Raw genomic sequence first — 20,417 nt, forward strand, 5'->3', positions numbered from 1 at the left:
TGGTCAGAATATCACTCTTTTACGTAATTTACATAACACAGTTCTGTATTTAAATATTGTTTTTGTAAAATATACACTTGTGAAAATAACTACAGTTTACACAACACTGGACTTTTAAAACTAATCAACTACAACCAATATCAATTCTATTTAATGTCCACCACTTTGCTCTCACTCTGAAGGGAATAGTTCTTTATCATGGCCTGAGATTTTGTCAGTGGAACAAAAGAATGAAGTTGTAAGGTACTTCGCACCACTTTTCCTTGTTGGTACCTTGAGTAGAAAATATTGCTATGTTTTTTGCGTTCACTAATGGTAAAAAATTTAAAAGCAATATTAGAAATGTTTTTCTAATGTTTTTGTCCAAGGTCAGATTCTTGTCACTTGATACAGTATGCGTAGCACCACTGGCACACCGCGAACACATCTTCAAAAAATTATTTTTAAAGATATTCCTTACTCGAAATCAATCTGAAACCAACTTAGTTCTATGTAAAATATAATAGATTGTACGTATATTTTTTTGCGTTTTTAAAGTAAGCTGTTATAAAAAAAAATATTAAGTTATGTTTAAAAAGTGACCCTCTAAAACAACCCCATTTGTATTTCAACTTATACTTAAAAGAATTAATATAATAGTTCATTTCTTCTCATTTCAGACGGCACCAACACTCAACGTCTATGATGCATAGAATCTTAACAATGAGCATTTTCATACTGCGTCGTGGATGAATTTGTCATATAATTAAAAGAGTATAAATAGTAAAATTTTAAAGTATGATCCCAGAAAAAAATACAGACCTCTTATTTTGATCTGCATAACATATTTTTAGAAGATTTAAGCAAATACTAAATGGTCACGTTTCGTATACAGGTGTTTGATTTGACATGCACACAACACAACACGATACCTACTTCGAAAGACTTAGGAATTATTGTTAGATAAATTAAAGGGAAACTGCTAAGTGTTGAAGGGACATTACGTGCTTTTAGAACTAGAGGTTATCTGTTTATTTACGTAAAGTAACACCGCACCACTGATAATGTATTACTCACTATCGCAGCTGCATGCTCCGGTGCGTGGTCTCACTCAATCCGAGCCTTCCGACCCGAACACACCATCAGTAAATTATTTGTACAGCGACTTCTGATTCGAATAGAGTTCTAAAACCAACGCAGTTCTATGTAAAACATTTCAAAGAATATAATGATATTTTTTCCCCTTTTTAGAAGTAAGTCCCTGATATATGAAAACGTATTTAAAAAATATAACCCCCTAAAAGGGGCCCATTTTATATTTTGATTGAACACTAAAAATTAGTATATAATACTGCAATTATTGCACTTTACAATGATATAAATACGAAATTTCTACAATTTATAGAATCTTCAGTATAACCATTTTCATAATACGTTGCATTCAAATTTACGGAAAATGTAACATTTAATAAATGACTAAATAATTGTGTCAGCCCAAAAAAATTACACATGGGTTATTTAATTTCATCAATAGAATATATAAAAAAAATTGGAGCAAATATTAAGTTGTCATGTTTCGTAGGTGTTCGATTTGACATGGAATGACTCACATGTCTTTAGTTATGGGGGATTTCAATATTAATATTCTGGCTGTCAGATCAAATGGGACTAATCAACTCCGTAATTTGTTCGAAACTTTTAATCTAACAATTCTTCCACTCAATCCTACCCACCACACACCTACTTCCGATAATTTAATTGACCTAATCATTACGAATAATTCTGATAGAATTCTAACTTCAGGACAGTTACCAGTTCCGGGAATATCTGGTCATGATCTTATTTTTGCCGAGTACTCTCTTCAGTGCCCAAAAAATGCAGCTAAGGTAATTACTTACAGAGATCTAAAAGACACTGACAATGACCAACTAACTTCTGACGCCTTACAAATGCCATGGCATACTATTTTTAATTTAATTACAGTTGACGAAAAAGTTGCCACCTTTAATGAAATGGTAATACAATTATTCGACAAACATGCACCTTTACAGAAGAGACGTGTCACCCACCGACCCGCTCCATGGCTGAATGACAGTATTCGTAATCTTATGACGTCACGTGACGCTGCTTTCTGGAAGTACAGACACAACAAATCTGCCGAAAACTTTAAGACTGCGGCCACAGTGGAAGCATCGAGCGGCATGGTACCATTCTCGAAAAATTGAGGAGTGGGGAGGAAAAAGCGTTGGTGTGGCAATATAGCGCAGAGTTGGTGGAGATGAGATCATGACAGTGTTTGCTTTTAGGCAATTCTTATCTAGAAAGAAGAGCTTAAAATAGGAAAGGATGAGAATTTTATGCTTATCCATTTAATAAGAGATGTGAAAGTCTGAGAATTTCATCGTTTGTATGGAGAATTAGGGACATTTACAGATAGATATTTGAAGTATACTCGCATGCCTATCACAACTTTCAACTATTTTCTAAATAAAAATAAGGAGCGACTACAGAAGTAAGCCATCAAATTTCGGAGATCTATCACTATTGCACAATGGCTAATCATTATATTAATATAAAGTATTTTAAGTTAAAGACACAGGATCATGCAGTCTTCGAGTAATGATGCAGGTAGACTATACTGCATATAAATTAAATAAAATAAGAATAGTCCTACGAATCCTTAAATTTTTGTCTTGATGGAATTAAGTCTCATTCATTACGAATAAATGCATGGGCTGCATCTTACATGGCAAAAAAACACATGTTTATACTTACGAAAATTTAACACTAGAAATGGGCAGTTTTCAATATTTTTCATTTTTTTTCTCATTTTGGTTTATTGCATTTAATTAAAATGTGCCTCAGTGAAACATACAGCAGAGACCATATAGGTCAGTTTCTGTCAGATGCGTTTCCAATTCACTGTGGGCTAAAGCAAGGAGATGCACTATCACCTTTACTTTTTAACTTTGCTTTAGAAGTTTAGAGTATGCCATTAGGAAAGTCCAGGAGAACAGAGAGGGTTTGGAATTGAACGGGTTACATCAGCTGCTTGTCTATGCAGATGACGTGAATATGTTAGGAGAAAATCCACAAACAATTAGGGAAAACACGGGAATTTTACTTGAAGCAAGTAAAGCAATAGGTTTGGAAGTAAATCCCAAAAAGACAAAGTAATTTATCCTTTGAAGAGGTGGAAAAACTCAAATACCTGGGAGCAACAGTAACAAATATAAATGATACTCGGGAGGAAATTAAGCACAGAATAAATATGGGAAATGCCTGTTATTATTCGGTTGAGAAGCTTTTATCATCCAGTCTGCTGTCAAAAAATCTGAAAGTTAGAATTTATAAAACAGTTATATTACCGGTTGTTCTTTATGGTTATGAAACTTGGACTCTCACTTTGAGAGAGGAACATAGGTTAAGGGTGTTTGAGAATAAGGTGCTTAGGAAAATATTTGGGGCTAAGAGGGATGAAGTTACAGGAGAATGGAGAAAGTTACACAACATAGAACTGCACGGATTGTATTCTTCACCTGACATAATTAGGAACATTAAATCCAGACGTTTGAGATGGGCAAGGCATGTAGCACATATGGACAAATGCAGAAATGCATGTAGAGTGTTAGTTGGGAGGCCGGAGGGAAAAAGACCTTTGGGGAGGCCGAGACGTAGATGGGAAGATATTAAAATAGATTTGTGGGAGGTGGGATATGATGACAGAGACTGGATTAATCTTGCTCAGGAGAGGGACCAATGGCGGGCTTATGTGAGGGCGGCAATGAACTTCCAGATTCCTAAAAGCCAGTAAGTGCGGCAATGAACTTCCAGGTTCCTAAAAGCCAGTAAGTAAGTGTTCTATAATTAAAACATCAATGCGAAATTTTATTGATGTCGTTATGTACCTAATGCTCTAACAATGAAGTCATTCTCCTTCGTGCTTCCCAACATTTCGACTTGATAAATGCTATTGAATATATAGATATTATTACACTTACTACATTATTTTATGTAAAAAATCAAAATGTCATAAACCTACCTTTTTCATTAAATGCGCCTTGTCTAATCAAATCTTCAAAATCTCTAAGTTTTATGTCCTCTCTTTTGATCCCTTTTTGCCAGAGATCTAGAAGCCTTTGTACAATAAGGCTACTTCCTGTATTGGAAAGAAAGATGAATACTGCTTTTCTGTAAAATAATAAGTATAGCATTATATTAGATATGTAATGTTGTTGTACTTTCCTGAACAAGAGATACTGAAATAAATAACTACTCCCAGAAAGAATAATATCCAAACTTATGCTGCCTCTACAAAATCTGAATTGTAATGATTAGTGTATACTTTAAGACTTTGAGATGACAAGTGCACTCCTAGTGCCTGCCTGGGATGCATTTTTGGCATTCTTCAGACACAGGTTTTCCCCACTTTTAGTGCATTTTGCTTTGTATAGTCAAAGATTTTTTCCCCATCCTTTCGAAATCCTTTGTGTGAGTCCCTACTCCCATGATTATACTGAGCAACACATTCAACCTGGGTTTATTCATTCCTTTGGTAATGTGGACACAACTGCAAGTCTAATGAGGAGCATCATTTCAAAACGTATCAAATCCACCAGTGGACGAAATTAAAGTTGTTACTTTCTACTTCTTTATCTTTCATACTGTGAAACAAGTACTTAAAAATGGTTTTGTGTAGTGTTTTGAAAACTCGTCCAGTTTATGAGTAATTCAGTATTTCGTCACTCGTGTAAAAAAATTCTATGTTGGACTTAATACAATTTGAAACGATGCTCTTCGTATGTTCTCCAGGTATATTTGCTTTTTACTGGCAAACCAAATGTGTTCGTTCATTGTCCATATATTCCACCAATTCCAAAAACGAAACTGACCTTGTTTCGGAAAAACAAACAAATCCTCATCATCATCATCGTCATATTGATGGTGTAAAAGGGCTTAGGTATCCCACAAAAGAAATTTTTTTTAGAAACAACATAATTAGATTTTAATACATTATTATTAGTCACTTTATATGAAGGAATGTAAACATAATTGTCAACAAAACATATATTCACATTTTGTAATTAAATTTTAACTATAATTACAAAAAAAGTCACATTTAAAAAATTTTACCTAAACATCATCATCACCACCACCACCACCACCACCACCCTTCCCCTTCCTTCCCTTAGTTCAGCACTTATGGATTCATAGTCTCTGCAGCATTTATGTAGAGTAGAACTGTAAGGTGCTGCTATGATTGTTTTCCTCCCTTACACTTCTCTCCGTTATAAGCCATGTTTTCTTACGGCATCATTTGAAAAAAAAAAAAACACCATTTCGTCTACATTAAAAATATCTATTAAATACAGTAAAACTCAAAGATTGAATGGTAGGAATTATAATTTGTTGTAGATATGAAATCCGATATATAAGTAACAATGACCAAAGCCAACACACCATAACTCAGAGATACATACTCAGGTCACAGATAAAACACTTCACCCCTCTCAGATGATTCATACACTTTTCTGTAATTGATCAACATGCTGTTTTTCAATATTACCATTTTGTAATTCAACTTCATAGAGATAGTTTTCCATACATTTAGAAATCACTGCAACTACCCATGTAGGATTCTGGCCAAAGCTTCTTGAGTAAACACAATCTCTGACGTTAAAGATCACCTCACAACAGAAGTGAGGGATTAGCTAGAAGAAGAGCGTAACTAAAAAAAAACATAGTTTTGAGATATTTATTTATCATACTCCAATTTTACAAAGAACCCTATGTTAGGGTTATAAATACATAATAGTAGGATAATAATAATAATAATAATAATAATAATAATAATATGATAAAGGTTAATGAAGTCTCCTATTGAATTAGTCTTACGTGTCAATTATGAAATTAATACAATTTAACAAATCTATATATTCAGCAAATCTGTACAAAGTTTTTTAAGTTATACACATGAATGAATGAAATGGAATGAGTTGAAATTAAATCCTAAAATACAATCTTATATTTCTATTAATAAGTTTCATGAAATGTATGCTATATTATAACCTAAGCAAATATCTAATCCTAATATTCACTAGAATGTAGTTTAAATTTCTGTGGGTTGAAATCTCTGAAGACGTTACACAGTTTTCCGTTAAACATTGTTGTCACAAGCAATTTTTAAATTATATACATCACAAACACAAGAACACAAAAATACATCACACTAACATACGAAAGAAAAAAAAAAAAACGCACATAATTACTACCTACATTCAAGAAATTAAATTACAACATCCCATACAGAACAAATAACACTCTACAAAAGCATCTCAACACACAAACAACACAAACAAACAAATACAACCACACAGGCGTATACAAACTCAACTGTAACACCTGCAACAACTTCTACATTGGACAAACAGGCAAATCGTTTCAAACAGGTTACAAAGAACACATCACAGCCATAACAAAATTACAAAACACCTCCACATATGCAGAACACATACCAAATGCTAATCACACCCACAAAGACATCACCACAGACATGGAAATATTACACTTCCAACCAAAAACGCCAGAACTAACACAGTAGAACAATATGAAATATACACACAAAAAACACATCCCAACGAAATTCTCAACACACAACTCAACTTCAAAACACATACACTCTTTGACTCTACACTATACCACAGGAACACACCCTCACAGGAAACAAAACAAGTGGCGAAAAAAAAAATTAAAAAAAATAATTCAGTGGATATATACAAATTTTATCATGTGTTCAGATTACAACTTTTGTGAACGTAATTTACATATCTCATAAAATCTTGATAACAGCATTTATTTCGGAACACTTGTATTGGTGGGGAGTACTTGGTGTCGCACCTGTCTAATCGACAAACTAGTTCAAGACGTTGGAGTTCAAATTTGTGACACTCAAATAACAAATGTTGGACTATATATTTTTTTCATCAAATGTTGGACTGTTTGCAGGGAGTCATCACATGCACAAACATTTCCACCTTCTGTTTCTATCTTGAATCTTTCGAAATAGCTACCAAACTTGCCATGTCCAGATAAGAACTGAGTAAGAACAAAGTTTGGTTGCATTAATTTAGAATTTAGTCTATCGTATATGGTAGGGAAGTATAATTCCCTAGTTAAGGCTCCCTTTGTGCTGCGAACCCAGTAATCATTCCATTGATTAATTACACGCTTCTTCACATAAGACATAGGACATTAGCTGAGCTTTGTGGTCTTTCAAGAAATTCTGGACAAGTATATATAGATTTTTGGGGCAGCTTTTCTCCTTGAGTTGGTGTAGTATTTTAGGCCACCAAGCATGATTGAAAGCTCCTGACACATCTAGTGAAACCAGTAAACCTATCATTTTCTGCGAAAAGATGTCTTTCATCCAGTTCACCGTAAGAGATACTGCATCTTCAGCCGACTTCTGTGGTGTAAAGCCAAACTGTTTACTACTAAGACAACTCGTGTTATATAGATTATACATTATTCTGTCGATTAAAAGCTTCTCCAGGATTTTACCGAGAACTGGCAATAGGCTAATAGGCCTAAAATTGTTTGCACTTTGTTTGTTTGTACCATTTGGTTTACGTATAACTTTAACTACTACTGTCTTCCAACAGTCCGGAAAAGTTCCTAATTGTAGGCATTTGTTGTAAATGTTCACAAGGAGAGTCGGATTTGTATCATGTAAATGTTTCACTATGTTAGCAGAGATTGCATCCATTCCCGGTGCTTTCTTGTCATTGAGTGCTAAGATAATACGTTCCACTTCCTTCTCGTGAAATAATACATCATCTGCAGTATTTGGAGGAGCGGTGGTATTTTGTCTTATGATATGTTGAGCGGGATTATCGACTGTGTCTGAAGGGAAGAAGATTTCTCCTAATGCAGTAGCAGTTTCAGAAGCAGTTTTTGTATAGCCTTGATCAGTCTGTACGGCGTGAAGTGTTTTATTAAGATTTTCGGGATTTCTACATAGTTTATAAATATTAGACCAGGGATTTTGAGCTGTCTGTATTGTACAAAATTCTTTCCAGCTCTTTACCTTAGCTTCATATATGGCTTTTCTGTACTGAGCCTTAGAACTTTTGTACATGTCCTTGTATGATTGCCTGAGGAGTGTGCATTGCGTTCTTTTGAATCTTCTCTGGCTTGCCAGTAGACGTTTCCTCAAAATTGTAAGATTCTGTGTCCACCAATAATTTTTTATTTTTCTTTGTAATAAAGGTGGGAGATGAGCATCACAAAGGCTTTGTGTTCGTATTGTTACATCTTCAATAATACTATTAAGTGAATCGCTCGTCGAGCACAAGGATACTTGTTCTGCTGCAGTTGCAAGTACTTTTTTAGCTGAACGATCAAAATGGTGCCATTTAACATTGTTTGTTTTGTAACGTCGAGTTAAATGCAAATGGTGTGCGGTAGGTTGTGGGTTAGTAGAGAGTCTAGTATTTATTTTAGTCACAATTAGTGCATGATCAGAAGTTGTGGGTAGGTCGCTAACAGCCCAATCCGTTACAAATGGAAATAGTGATTCACTACATACACTCACATCTTAGTTTTGAGATAATCAACAAAAACTATCTGTACCCTGCATCTCTTGCTGGAATATGGCACTATTCATATATATTGTAGAGTAATACGTTCTCTTGTGATTACAATGAGTTCCGTGGTTAATGTTTAAATATTGTACGAGAATGAAGCATTCAATTCTTTTTAATTACGCCCTTCTTCCATAGAAGAGGATTGAAAATACTGTTAACCTTTCTATGTTTCTAAAGGAAAGGATAAATATAGGTCTATATTAAATAATGAAGATAATTACAATGTATGTTATATAAAAAATAAATATATAGAATGTTATTTTACTAAATTGTTATCACAACATTAAAAATAAAATGAATCCCACTTATTTCGCATTATCATTGTAACTAAAAATACCTAGAATATAGGCTTACAAATATTATACCACTTTAAGTGATCTAATAACCTAACAAAAATAACATCTAGAATCTTGTGAAGCCTACTGGAGAGTGTGCCTCTCATATCTGTCATTACAGTATCACCTAGTTTCACTATATTTTGTACAGTTGTCACTCGTTTCTTAGATATTTTAAAGAATGACAGAATAAAAGACTTGCATAAAAATTCTTCTCTGTCATGATACTGTATACCCAAGAACATTCTTGGTGCTGTGATTTTATAGTTGTTTAATGGTTCGCCTCTCCAAATATCCCATAAGAAATGTATCCTGTTGGTTTTTGATTCCAGTTTCCCAAAATCCTCAATGGAAAATGGCATGTTCCTCTGTACAGATCTCATATGTCTTCTGGCAGCAACTGGCTTAAATGTTTTGCTGCTAACTTGTCAGAAATATGGTCGTTCTTAAATGACTGACTGCTAGCCTGGATCTAACATTTATATCACTGCATACGCCTATATTATTAGTACCTTATATTCATTCTCCATTGACAAAAATAAATAGTAATACTGTGTTTCTGTCACCATTTTTCCTGACCTACTTGTGTAAGTTTTGCTGTAATTTCGTCGTCACTTGCTATATTATTCTTTCATAGTTTGTTAAACCATTTCCGTTTTCCACCTTTCCATATGTAATTCATTTTCACTGATACTTTCAACATCAGGAATGTTATATTCGCTTCCTTTAGGCAAAAGATAGAATAGATCAGAACATTCGTCAGACAACGCAAACACCCTTGCAGTTACCTTCGCCAGTCCTCGAACCACAGTGAGATGGAAGGCGGACACAATTCAATAATACCTCTTAATTGAAATCTATAGGGAGTAGAGGCATAATATTATGGTGGTTGATAGAACTGCCGCCAAAGAACGCATATAGCCATTTTAAGGATAAATGCTGTAATTCCAATTACACCCTTCTTCCAGCCAACCCCTCAATTAATACTATTATAGATATCTTTCGAGTTGATCTGATCCAGGGCTATGCACAGTTTCCTTCCCATAAGCAGCTCTGCTGATGTAGATCCATTGACATTCGTGGCAGTGTGTTGCCTTAGCAAGAATCTTGATAATCAAACTTCCCACAACCCAATAACGAGTTCACTTCAGAAACTGATCCATTAGAACAGGGGTCAGCAAACTTTTTTTCCAATGGGCCATATAGGAACTATTAGTCTCTGTGGCCAAGAGGCAAACTCGAAGGTATTAAGTCAGTGTATACTGGAGAGGTAAGATCTGGCATATGACATCAGGACAGGCAATTTTTAATTGTTCTGTTTTTTTCTCCTCCTCTTGCACATTTACTGAACGAAAAGCATAAGCATAAGCATAATAATAATATTAATAATAATAAGTGAATAATTGTTGAAATACAAGTCTACTAATGAGAGAATGAAATTGCTTCTTTTTTTTTAAATAACACTTCACCAAACTAAGGTCCAAAATAATACATCATATCATCAAAACTGATTGCACAGCTATTTGAGCACCACATACAGTCTTTCTCATAACTCAACTTGATAGTCAGACTGTGTAGTGCGTATTTTGTAATTTTAAAGAATATGAAAATATCAAATTCATTCTTAGATCATGGGCCATACAAAAAAAAGATAGCATGCCAGATTTGCCGATCCCTGCATTAGAAGATGGATGATTAATTCCATTCTGCTGTAAAAATATATTAAATTCCATTGAAGTAAATTGTGTGCCATTATCAATGACTACTGTTGATGGCAATCCATGTTTGGCTAAAATGCGTCTGAGTGAGTGATAGGATAATGGCTTGAGTATTTGTAGAGGAAAGCCGAACAACTTCCACTCATCTGGAAAAAGTATCTGCTAAAATTAGGAAGTGTTGTCCCCGGAATGGTTCACCCAAGTCAATATGAAGTCGAATCCATGGTTTAGATTCTTCTCCCCAAGATGAGCTAGTTTCTTTAGACAGCATTGTTCTCGTGAGAGCTGAAAAACTGTACAGGTTTTTTTTTTTTTTTTTTTTTTTACAAAACTCTCAACTGATGCATCAAAACCAGGCCACCAAACATAGTTACGACCTAAACCTCTCATACTGGAAATTTCTGGATGGCCATTATGGAGTAATTTTAGTACTCGATTGTGAAGACTGGGTGGAACTACTACTCTTGAGACTCATAATAGACAACAATCTTGTACTGACAGTTCCAAATGTCTATGAATAAATGGACCAAATGATGACTCTAGCTTTACTCTGGGCTAATCATCCTTTACATAAGTATGGACTTCTGAAAGAAAGTCATCCTTGGCTAGGATAACCATATTCTGAAATCTGAAAATACTGACACATTCCTTTCACCAACGAATTCCTTGTATCAACTTCGTCATTTATCACTTTTGTCACTTCAGTATATTTATCATTAGACCTAATTTTCTTTAACAATTTCTTGTTACTATACAAATAGTCAAACATACGTTTGCATGTAAAATAACTTAGATTAAATTTCACTAAAATAAGTCCTTTCACAGAATTGATGGTAAGTCGCATCCATGAAATTTAATAACTTACTTGATAAGTCAACTGCTACTTACAGTTAACGAAATGAAGGATGTATCTGGATGAACAGCATTTACACGTTTAACAGTCTTACACATGACAATATGTTTCTCACAGCTCACAGCAACATGAGACCAGACAAAATAACAATAAATAAATAATACTTCAATATGAGAAAAAGTGGACAAATTAGAGGATTTTCAAAAATGTATATGAACCGACTGTTTTTATTACCAAAAAGCAGACATGTCCGCATAAATGCTGATGTATGGCAGTTTCTGTAGCTATATCAGATGATGATATTGGAAAAATGCACGGATATTCCCAGAAAACAATAATCAGTGGAATCGCAGTTGCAGCATCTGGATGGGAAACCATCGGCATTGCGAATTTGAGTACCTGATCAACGTTTGAGTTGATAATCATATGCATGTAATGAAAGACACCAGCATAATATTCGAGGTGATACTATTGTTGGAGGTTGGACTGTCTCGGCCAAATAATCCTAACAATGATTTATAACACTACTCAACAAGGTTTTCATAACATGGACAAGAATAACTATTTTTATGTAATTTCTATGTCCTGATTACGAATATGGCATTGAAAAAGTGCCTACACGTCACATTTTTTCAGAAGCTTATATTTTTTAGTTAGCGAATTGTATAAAAATGTGTTAAAACTTAGCAGCCACTTTGAAAGAGGCTCTTTTCTTTAACGTCGATCTTTTACACAATTATGTAGCATTTCCGTTATTTTAAGGTACCATTTGAAACATACTTTCACTTTTGTGGGATGAATGAGTGTTACCCTTAGCGATAGTTTATTGTTTTATTACCCTTATAATGCAGCTGCACGGAGGGTAGGTCACATCTGGCTATAATTGACTAAGGGAAAGGAGGGAATACGGTCACTGTTGTATCTTTAGACAAGAAATGAATAATTTAGCGATTAGTTCTGATTGTGGAAGTGTTGTGAGCGGTATTAGTTATTCTGTAATAATGTTAAATGGATAGCAATCGTCATTCCTGTAAACATTTTCCAAATAGTTTCTGCTATGATTGTGGGGAATTACTTTGAAATCACAACGTCGATAAATAACAGACAATGTAAAAAAGGCATATTACTTGTATTTTGGCTATAAAGTGGGTGACCAAGACAAAAATTGGGCACCACACGTGTGTTGTGTAACATTTTACGTGAATTTACAGAGTGGTTGTGGGGGAAAAATAACAACATGTCTTTTGCTGTTCCAATGATTTGGCGACAGTCTACGAGTCATCTGGAAGATTGTTACTTCTGCATTACCAAAACAGAGGGATTTTCAAGGAAAACTAAAAGATAAAATTGTGTATCCTAATTTCCCATCAGCCATAATACCCGTGCCACATTCTCCTGAACTTCCTATCCCTATTCCTATGCCCAGTGGGGAAGATTATGTCATTCCAGAGGAACACGAACTATCAGAATCTTCAGACTACCCTTCAACTTCCGCTGATCCCACCTACATTCCCGAACATCATAGAACACCACATCTGATACGACAGGTAGAAGTTAATGTCCTAGTTAGAGATTCAGGTCTTTCCAAGCAACATGCTGAACTGTTAGATTTTAGATTACAAGAATGGAATTTATTAGCAAAAGATACCAAGATTTCCGTGCTCAGAAAATGAAACGATAAACTGACTAGTTATTTTGTAATGGACAATTCTGGTTGTGCCTGCAAAAATGTGAACAGGCTTATGAATGAATTAGATATTCAGTATAATTCACAAGAATGGAGACTGTTCATCAATTCATCAAAACTAAGCTTAAAAGCAGTTTTATTGCACACTGGCAATACAAAACCTTACAGTGGCTCATTCAGTCACTACGAAAGAAACTTATGAAAACATGTCACTAATATTGAATGCAGTAAATTGTAATGAACATCACTTAACAATTTGTGGAGATTTGAAAGTAATAGCTTTGTTGCTTGGATTACAATGAGGGTTTACTAAATTATGTTGTTTTTTATGTTTGTGGGACAGTCGAGCAACAGCACAACATTATGTGGTGAAGAACTGGCCTATCAGACAAGGTTATATTCCTGGTGAGCATAATATTAAATATCCCTCGTTAGTCCAACGTCAAAAAGTACTTCTTCCTCCACTGCATATAAAACTAGGGCTAATGAAAACTTTTGTGAAAGCTCTAGATAAGAGTGGAGAAGCCTTTCAACACTTAAAGACTCTGTTCCCTAAAATCAGTGATGTTAAATTAAAAGAAAGCATATTTGTCGGTCCACAAATTAGAAAACTTTTTAAGGACAGCCGTTTTGAGAAAAAACTTAACCCCAAGGAATTACCAGCATGGAAATCTTTTGCATGAAAGGACTTTTAGGGAATCACAAGGCAGAAAATTATCGCCAATTAAGCTTAATAGAGATGTTACTAAGAAACTACAAAAAAAAAAAAAAAATGGCCTGCAGTAGGCTATGTCACTGAAGATCCACTTCTTACATTCACATTAGGACTTCTTTCCTGAGAACTTGGGGATTGTAAGTGATAAGCAGAGAGAGCGATTTCACAAAGACATTGCTACAATGGAGCAACGGTATCAAGGAATATGGGATCCAGCGATGATGGGCGATTATTGCTAGTTTTTAAAAAGGGAAGATTCCAGTTCTCATAAGAGAAAAAATGAAGGTATTTTTTTATCTTTATTTTATTGCACGAAGAGAGGCTTTCATAAGTCTTAATAGCTGATCAGTTATTGATGTATCAGTTTTATCATATCTACACTGTCCTTGGAAATTTTCACACAAAAAATGAGAAGAAAATAATTTTTAATAGGTAAAAAATCCTGATTTTTCAATGTATCAAGTAAGTATCTATAACACAAAAGTGACGTGTTACGAACTTTTCATTGTCATTTTCGTGTTCAGCGCATGCCAATTAGTTAAGATAAGCTTATTTCATTAACCTTCAGACTACCAAGCGGGGTCAGAAGAGACCCCAAAGCAAATTGTTTTATTATTTTCATGTGAAAGCGGTATCTTTGCACATTGATAATTCTTGTTATTGTCAGATTTGTTTATCACGTCATGTCTGAGGTGTTGGTTACAAAAGTTTTCCATCCCAAAGTGAATAATATTTATTTTTATTCAGTGGGGTCTCTGTTAACCCCTCTTGGTACTTTGTTTTGTACAAAACTTTTGTGACCAGTTTATTTTCTTTGCCCATTGTTGTTGTTGGTAAGCCTTTCAGGCATCTCAAATTATTTGTCTATTGATGTTGGGAATTGGTCTTCACTTTTAGCTCAGTAGATTATTGATTTAGATTGAGTTGTACACGATTACTCTTCTTGATACATAAAAATGTCAGGAAGAAAAATATATAAATCCATTGCGCTACTGCCCTTTGCAGGGCTAAGACCGACCAGCCATCTGCTGGCCTCACGACCACATGCCAAAGCAGAGGTGAACGATCATCCAACCAGAATGGAAGTATCGTGTGGTTAGCACGATGATCCCCCAGTCGTTATAGCTGGTTTGCAAAACCCGATATTCGCTACCTATTGTAGCTCCCCAAGCGCATCACGATACTGGGTGGGCACCGGTCCCATACACTGGCCGAAATTTCATGAGAAAATTTCTTTCCCCATGAAGACTCGAATCAGCGGGCATTCTGTAACGCGCGTCCTAGGCGGGATGCCTTAGACCGTGCGGTGCCTCGGTGCGGGACAGGAAAATATATGACATAGGCTACATAATCAGGAACATGTTGGTGAAGTGACTCATATGATACAGAGTGAGAGTGAGAGTGAAAATGAAGAAGTAGTTGATCTGTCAGAATTAAAAGAGAATAATAGAAGAGGTTGAAGAAGTAGCAGATGAAACAGAAAATAGTGATGATAATGAGGGTATTGGTGAAGATGAAAATGATGATATGCAGATTTATGAAAATTATAGGAGTAAAAATGCAATGTCTTTGTCTAAAAGTTCACCAAAAGCCACGTGACACACAGTTCAAAATATTGTTGGATGCCTCCGGGGCTTACATGTGCATCTCAGAGAATTCAGACAATGAATAATGCTTTCAAGAAATTTTTTGATCATAGTATTTGAAAAATTATAGTAGACGGTACTAATAAAAAGGCACAGGCTTTTCATGAAGAACGAAATACAAAGAATTCAGAAAAGCAGAGACAATGGCTGCCAACAGTTGTCGATGAAATGTATGCATTTTTGATAACCGTCAGTGTTTCGAAAGCTAAACGGGAGACATAGAGTTCTTATGAACTACAGATCCCATGTATAAAAGAGATATATTTCGTGCTGCAATATCTCGAACTCTATTTCAGCATTTATCGACATTCTTCAGATTTGATGACACTAGTACAAGAGATGAAAAGAGACGAAATGATAAACTGGCTGCTATCAGAAATATCTTCAGTTTGTTTGTCGACCACTGTAAGTCCACCTACTGTGAGATTTGAATTAGGATTGTAGCTGAACAACTCGTTTCTTTCCGAGGACGCTGCCCTTTCATTGCTTATAAGAAGTCAAAAGCTGCTAAGTAGAAACTAAAAATTTGGGCCCTGGTTGATGTAGAATCAAATTACGCAATAAACTTACAGGTGTACACTGGAAAAAAGGGGCTGATCCTGAAAAAATCAATGTCAAAGAGTAATGTTTGATCTAACCAGCTGCCTACAAGGAGGATACAGCATTACGACATATATTCTTTCTTACATCTATTTCACTTGCAAGTGAACTTTACAAGAAATCTGTGACACTGTATGAAACAATGAGAAAGAATAGGCAAGGAATACCCTAGGTATTGTTGCTTGGCCCTAAAAGAGGGGTGTCGATACTATGGACAAAATACATACATACATTCAATGTCCTGCATCTCCCTATGGGGAGCATAGGGCCACAACAAAAGAGCGCCATTTTGACCTATTTGCGGCCAAGGCCTTCACTTCTCTCCAGTTCTTCCCTAGATTTTTGGCTTCTTCTTGAACAGACCGCCGCCAGGTTATCCTGGGTCTTCCTGTTCTCTTACTCCCCTGAGGATTCCATTCGACTGCTTCTTTAGCAATGTCCAATGAGGGCATGTCCAATGCAGCACCATTTTCTTCTTTTTATCTCCAGATCAATGGGCTTCTGTCGCATCTTCTTCCGAAGTAATGTACTGGCAATGACATTCGGCCACCATGCTCCCAATATGTTGCGTAAACAACGATTCAGAAATGTTTGGAGTTTATGAGTGAGATATTTTGTCACTTTCCATGTCTCACTGCCATAGAGAAGAAGAACTTTACGTTGCTCTCAAACAAGCGCACTCTGCGGACAAAATGGTAAATGAATATCCTGTGAAAACAATCACAAGATGATGACCTTATGCCTTATTTCTGAACATTGTCAACATTAGGTGTCTCAATGTTTACATAGTATGGAAGGCGAAGAATCCACATCTTCAGGCAAGTTCTACGCACTGAAGAAGGAACTTTCTGCTCCAATTTGGGAAGGAGTCGATCATTCCGAAAGTGAAACGACGACTTCAGTATCCCACAGGATCTCACAAACCAGCAATAACTGCAATGAGATATCTTGTTCCTGAGCCAGAACCTATGGGAAGAGAAGATGCTGAACCACCAATCAAGCTATAAAAGGAAGCCAATGGCAGTTGTGCCCTAGAAAACTGTCAGGAATGCTAGTGAATCCTGTGAAATGTGTAAAAAAATGCATGTCCGAAAGAAAACAAAGAAAATAATCAAAACAGTGTGTCTTCCATGCAGTGAAACTGTGAAGTAGAATTCAGATGTGAAATTTGTTACATAACTTTCTTCTGTTCAGTTGTACACCCTGTTTATTTTTTGTGAATATTTTTGCTCATATTGTCAAAAGTATATCTGCCCTAAATTAGTTTGAACTTTTAATTTGAACTCACGGAAGAAATTGTGAAAAATTTGAATGAATGAATTCAAAATATGAAAAAGTGTACTAGAGAAGGAAATTTCAGTGGGGTAGAGTAAAATTGGACTTGTATTGTTTCCGAACTCATTGATTAAATGTGTTGTATTTTCAAAATGCACTATATTTATAATTTTCTTTAAGTATTTTATTACATATTGTTTTCATTGTTCTTTATAAAGCAATTCCTCTTCAGGGTCTTGGCTGATCCCGCTTGGTAGTTGGTGTTGGTCTTAGAGCTTGGTAGTCTGAAGGTTAATGTAGTTCTGCTTCTGACTAGTTAATGTTCTTTCATATGCAATAGGTCTCCTTATGACATAAAACTGCGCCAATTCCATAGGGAAATGCACCACAAATTAGAATCAATGACTTATGAAGATCGTAATGAATAAGAACTTGTATAGATGACAACAATTGAGTACCTCTGTGGAAAAATGCTGGCTCTAACATGTTGCCCAAGTGTTACATCCAACCTTATTCCACAGAAATATTTAATTCTTTAATTTTTTCAAAAGCTTCTTGATGAAATGGATGTCCACTTCATCTAGTATCCTTATCTAGAAGTTTATACAACGGTTCACAAGAGATACTTTATTGAAAAGAAGCTGGTGATAGAAATTAAGCATTCCCAAGAGAGCTTGAAGTTCAGTAACGTTTCTAAATGTAGGTGCATTTTTAATTGACTCTATTTTTTTCTTCAGTCAGAGAAATACCTTCTTTAGTAATCTTGAATCCTAAAAATTCCACTTCTACAAAGAATTGACATTTAAAACCTGGTAATTACACTTTGAGCTTCTGCTGATGTTTCATCAATTGACAATAACTGTAAATCTGCATTTGCTAAAGCAATTCGTGAAAACATTTTCCCACCACATAAAGTAGATAGTAAATGATTTATATTAGAAATCTGGAGTGAATGAGATCGTAATGCTTTGTTAAGAGTCGACTTACAATCACCACATAATTTCATCTCACCATTTGGTTTCAACACCAGGATGACTGGAGTGAACTATTTAGGACATGTGCTATTGGTTCAATTATTTCCAACAGTACATGCTTTGTGGAGAATTGGGTAAATAATGGATCAATTGGAAGTGAAACAGCAGGTCCACTGTAACAACAAAGACTCTCATTGAATAATTCAATATAATCTTTTAAAAATGAAGAGATATCTCTATTAATCACATTTATTCCAGTGATGCAAATACCCAAAGGTTCAAACCATTCTAAACCTAGAAGGTTGGTAACTGATCTTTCAACAATATTTTGCATGGTACAGTAACAACAAAAAAGTATATTATTGTTGAATGAAAATTATCATAAATTAATAAATAAAAATTGTGAACTTATGAACTTTTGGAGGACCCTAAACAAATTCCTGAATTGCCTCGTAGAACTGCTGTTGTCATGTTCTGGCATTTTACTGGACATGAATGTCTAAGCAACCATCTCCATAGAATTGACATATTTCCAATACCACATTGCCCTCTATTCCCTAAGCTTCAAGAAATGGACATGGAACATATGAAGCACTGTGCAGCACTCCAGAATTTTCAAGATATCACCTCCAAATATTGAGAAGTAAGAAAGAGAATAACTTCACTGTTAACTCTTCAGCATTAAACATACATACATATTATTGTTTATATAACCAACTGATGATAATTCTTGGAGAATCTTCAAACGAAAAATGCAACTACAGACAATGCTGAGTATTCCATGCATTTCTGGAAATCTGTGTTTCATGAGGATAGTCATAAGTTGCAACCACTGAGATTTCTAAATCTTAGCTTATTTAGTATTTAACTTTGAGGAGATACTAACAACAAGATCTATGAAACAACCCTCACACCCTATAGGATATGGCATACAATACCATATAAGCATCAGACATTATTACAATTGATATGGAACACATCTTTCAGAATTTAATGAAGAGTTGTGAAGCACATATTCAGCAAGGTAGCAAACAGTTAGTTGGTTAGTGGAGATTATAAAGGGCGTGTCAGCTACTATGGCTATTTGCGCTCTTAGGTAGCAAACATTTCCAATAGTACTTGTAATGCTATGTGCAGATTTCAATTGCATTAGATTTGTCTTGCAACTAAGGCCCTTGATTACTCATTTTTTTATCAGAAGCTTATCTCTTGATTGCTTACTAGCAATTCATAATGTGGTCATCATCATCATCGTCGTCAATATCATTACAGACCGATGTAGACCTCAGCTCCCTTATGGATTTTCTTCCAAACTGTTTTATTCATAGCCACACTCCACCAGTTCTTTATGCCCAATCATATGTGATCGTAGGAGGACGAATTGTCAGTGGAACATTTATTTTGTTTTTTACTGCTTAGCCATAGTATTTTTTTGAGTTGCTGCTTTATTATGACCAAATGTGAAAGATTTTATAATATAAACAATAATATAACTTACTTACTTACTGGCTTTTAAGGAACCTGGAGGTTCATTGCCGCAATCACATAAGCCCGCCATTGATCCCTATCCTGAGCAAGATTAATCCAGTCTCTACCATCATATCCTACCTCCCTCAAATCCATTTTAATATTATCTTCCCATCTACGTCTCGGCCTCCCCAAAGGTCTTTTTCCCGCCGGCTTCCCCACTAACACTCTATATGCATTTCTGGATTTGCCCATACGTGCTACATGCCCTGCCCATCTCAAATGTGTGGATTTAATGTTCCTAATTATGTCAGGTGAAGAATACAATGCGTGCAGCTCTGCGTTGTGTAAATTTCTCCATTCTCCTGTAACTTCATCCCTCTTAGCCCCAATCTCTGTTCCTCTCTCAAAGTGAGAGTCCAAGTTTCACAACCATACAGAACAACCGGTAATATAACTGTTTTATAAATTCTAACTTTCAGATTTTTTGACAGCAGACTAGATGACAAAAGCTTCTCAACCG

At 35.3% G+C, this 20,417-nt stretch overlaps 1 protein-coding gene across 3 annotated transcripts in view; it reads right to left on the reverse strand.

The window, feature by feature from the left end:
- LOC138709195 (torsin-1B-like) overlaps nt 1-20,417 on the reverse strand; it is a 215,259-nt gene that overhangs the window by 71,679 nt on the left and 123,163 nt on the right. For all 3 annotated transcript variants that reach the window (XM_069839782.1, XM_069839785.1, XM_069839783.1), the window contains one exon: nt 4,022-4,170. In XM_069839782.1, the coding sequence (XP_069695883.1) occupies nt 4,022-4,170 (149 nt within the window). The remainder of the gene's footprint in view (nt 1-4,021; nt 4,171-20,417) is intronic.

This window comes from Periplaneta americana, chromosome 11 (genome assembly GCF_040183065.1).
Source record: "Periplaneta americana isolate PAMFEO1 chromosome 11, P.americana_PAMFEO1_priV1, whole genome shotgun sequence".
NCBI lineage: Eukaryota > Metazoa > Arthropoda > Insecta > Blattodea > Blattidae > Periplaneta > Periplaneta americana.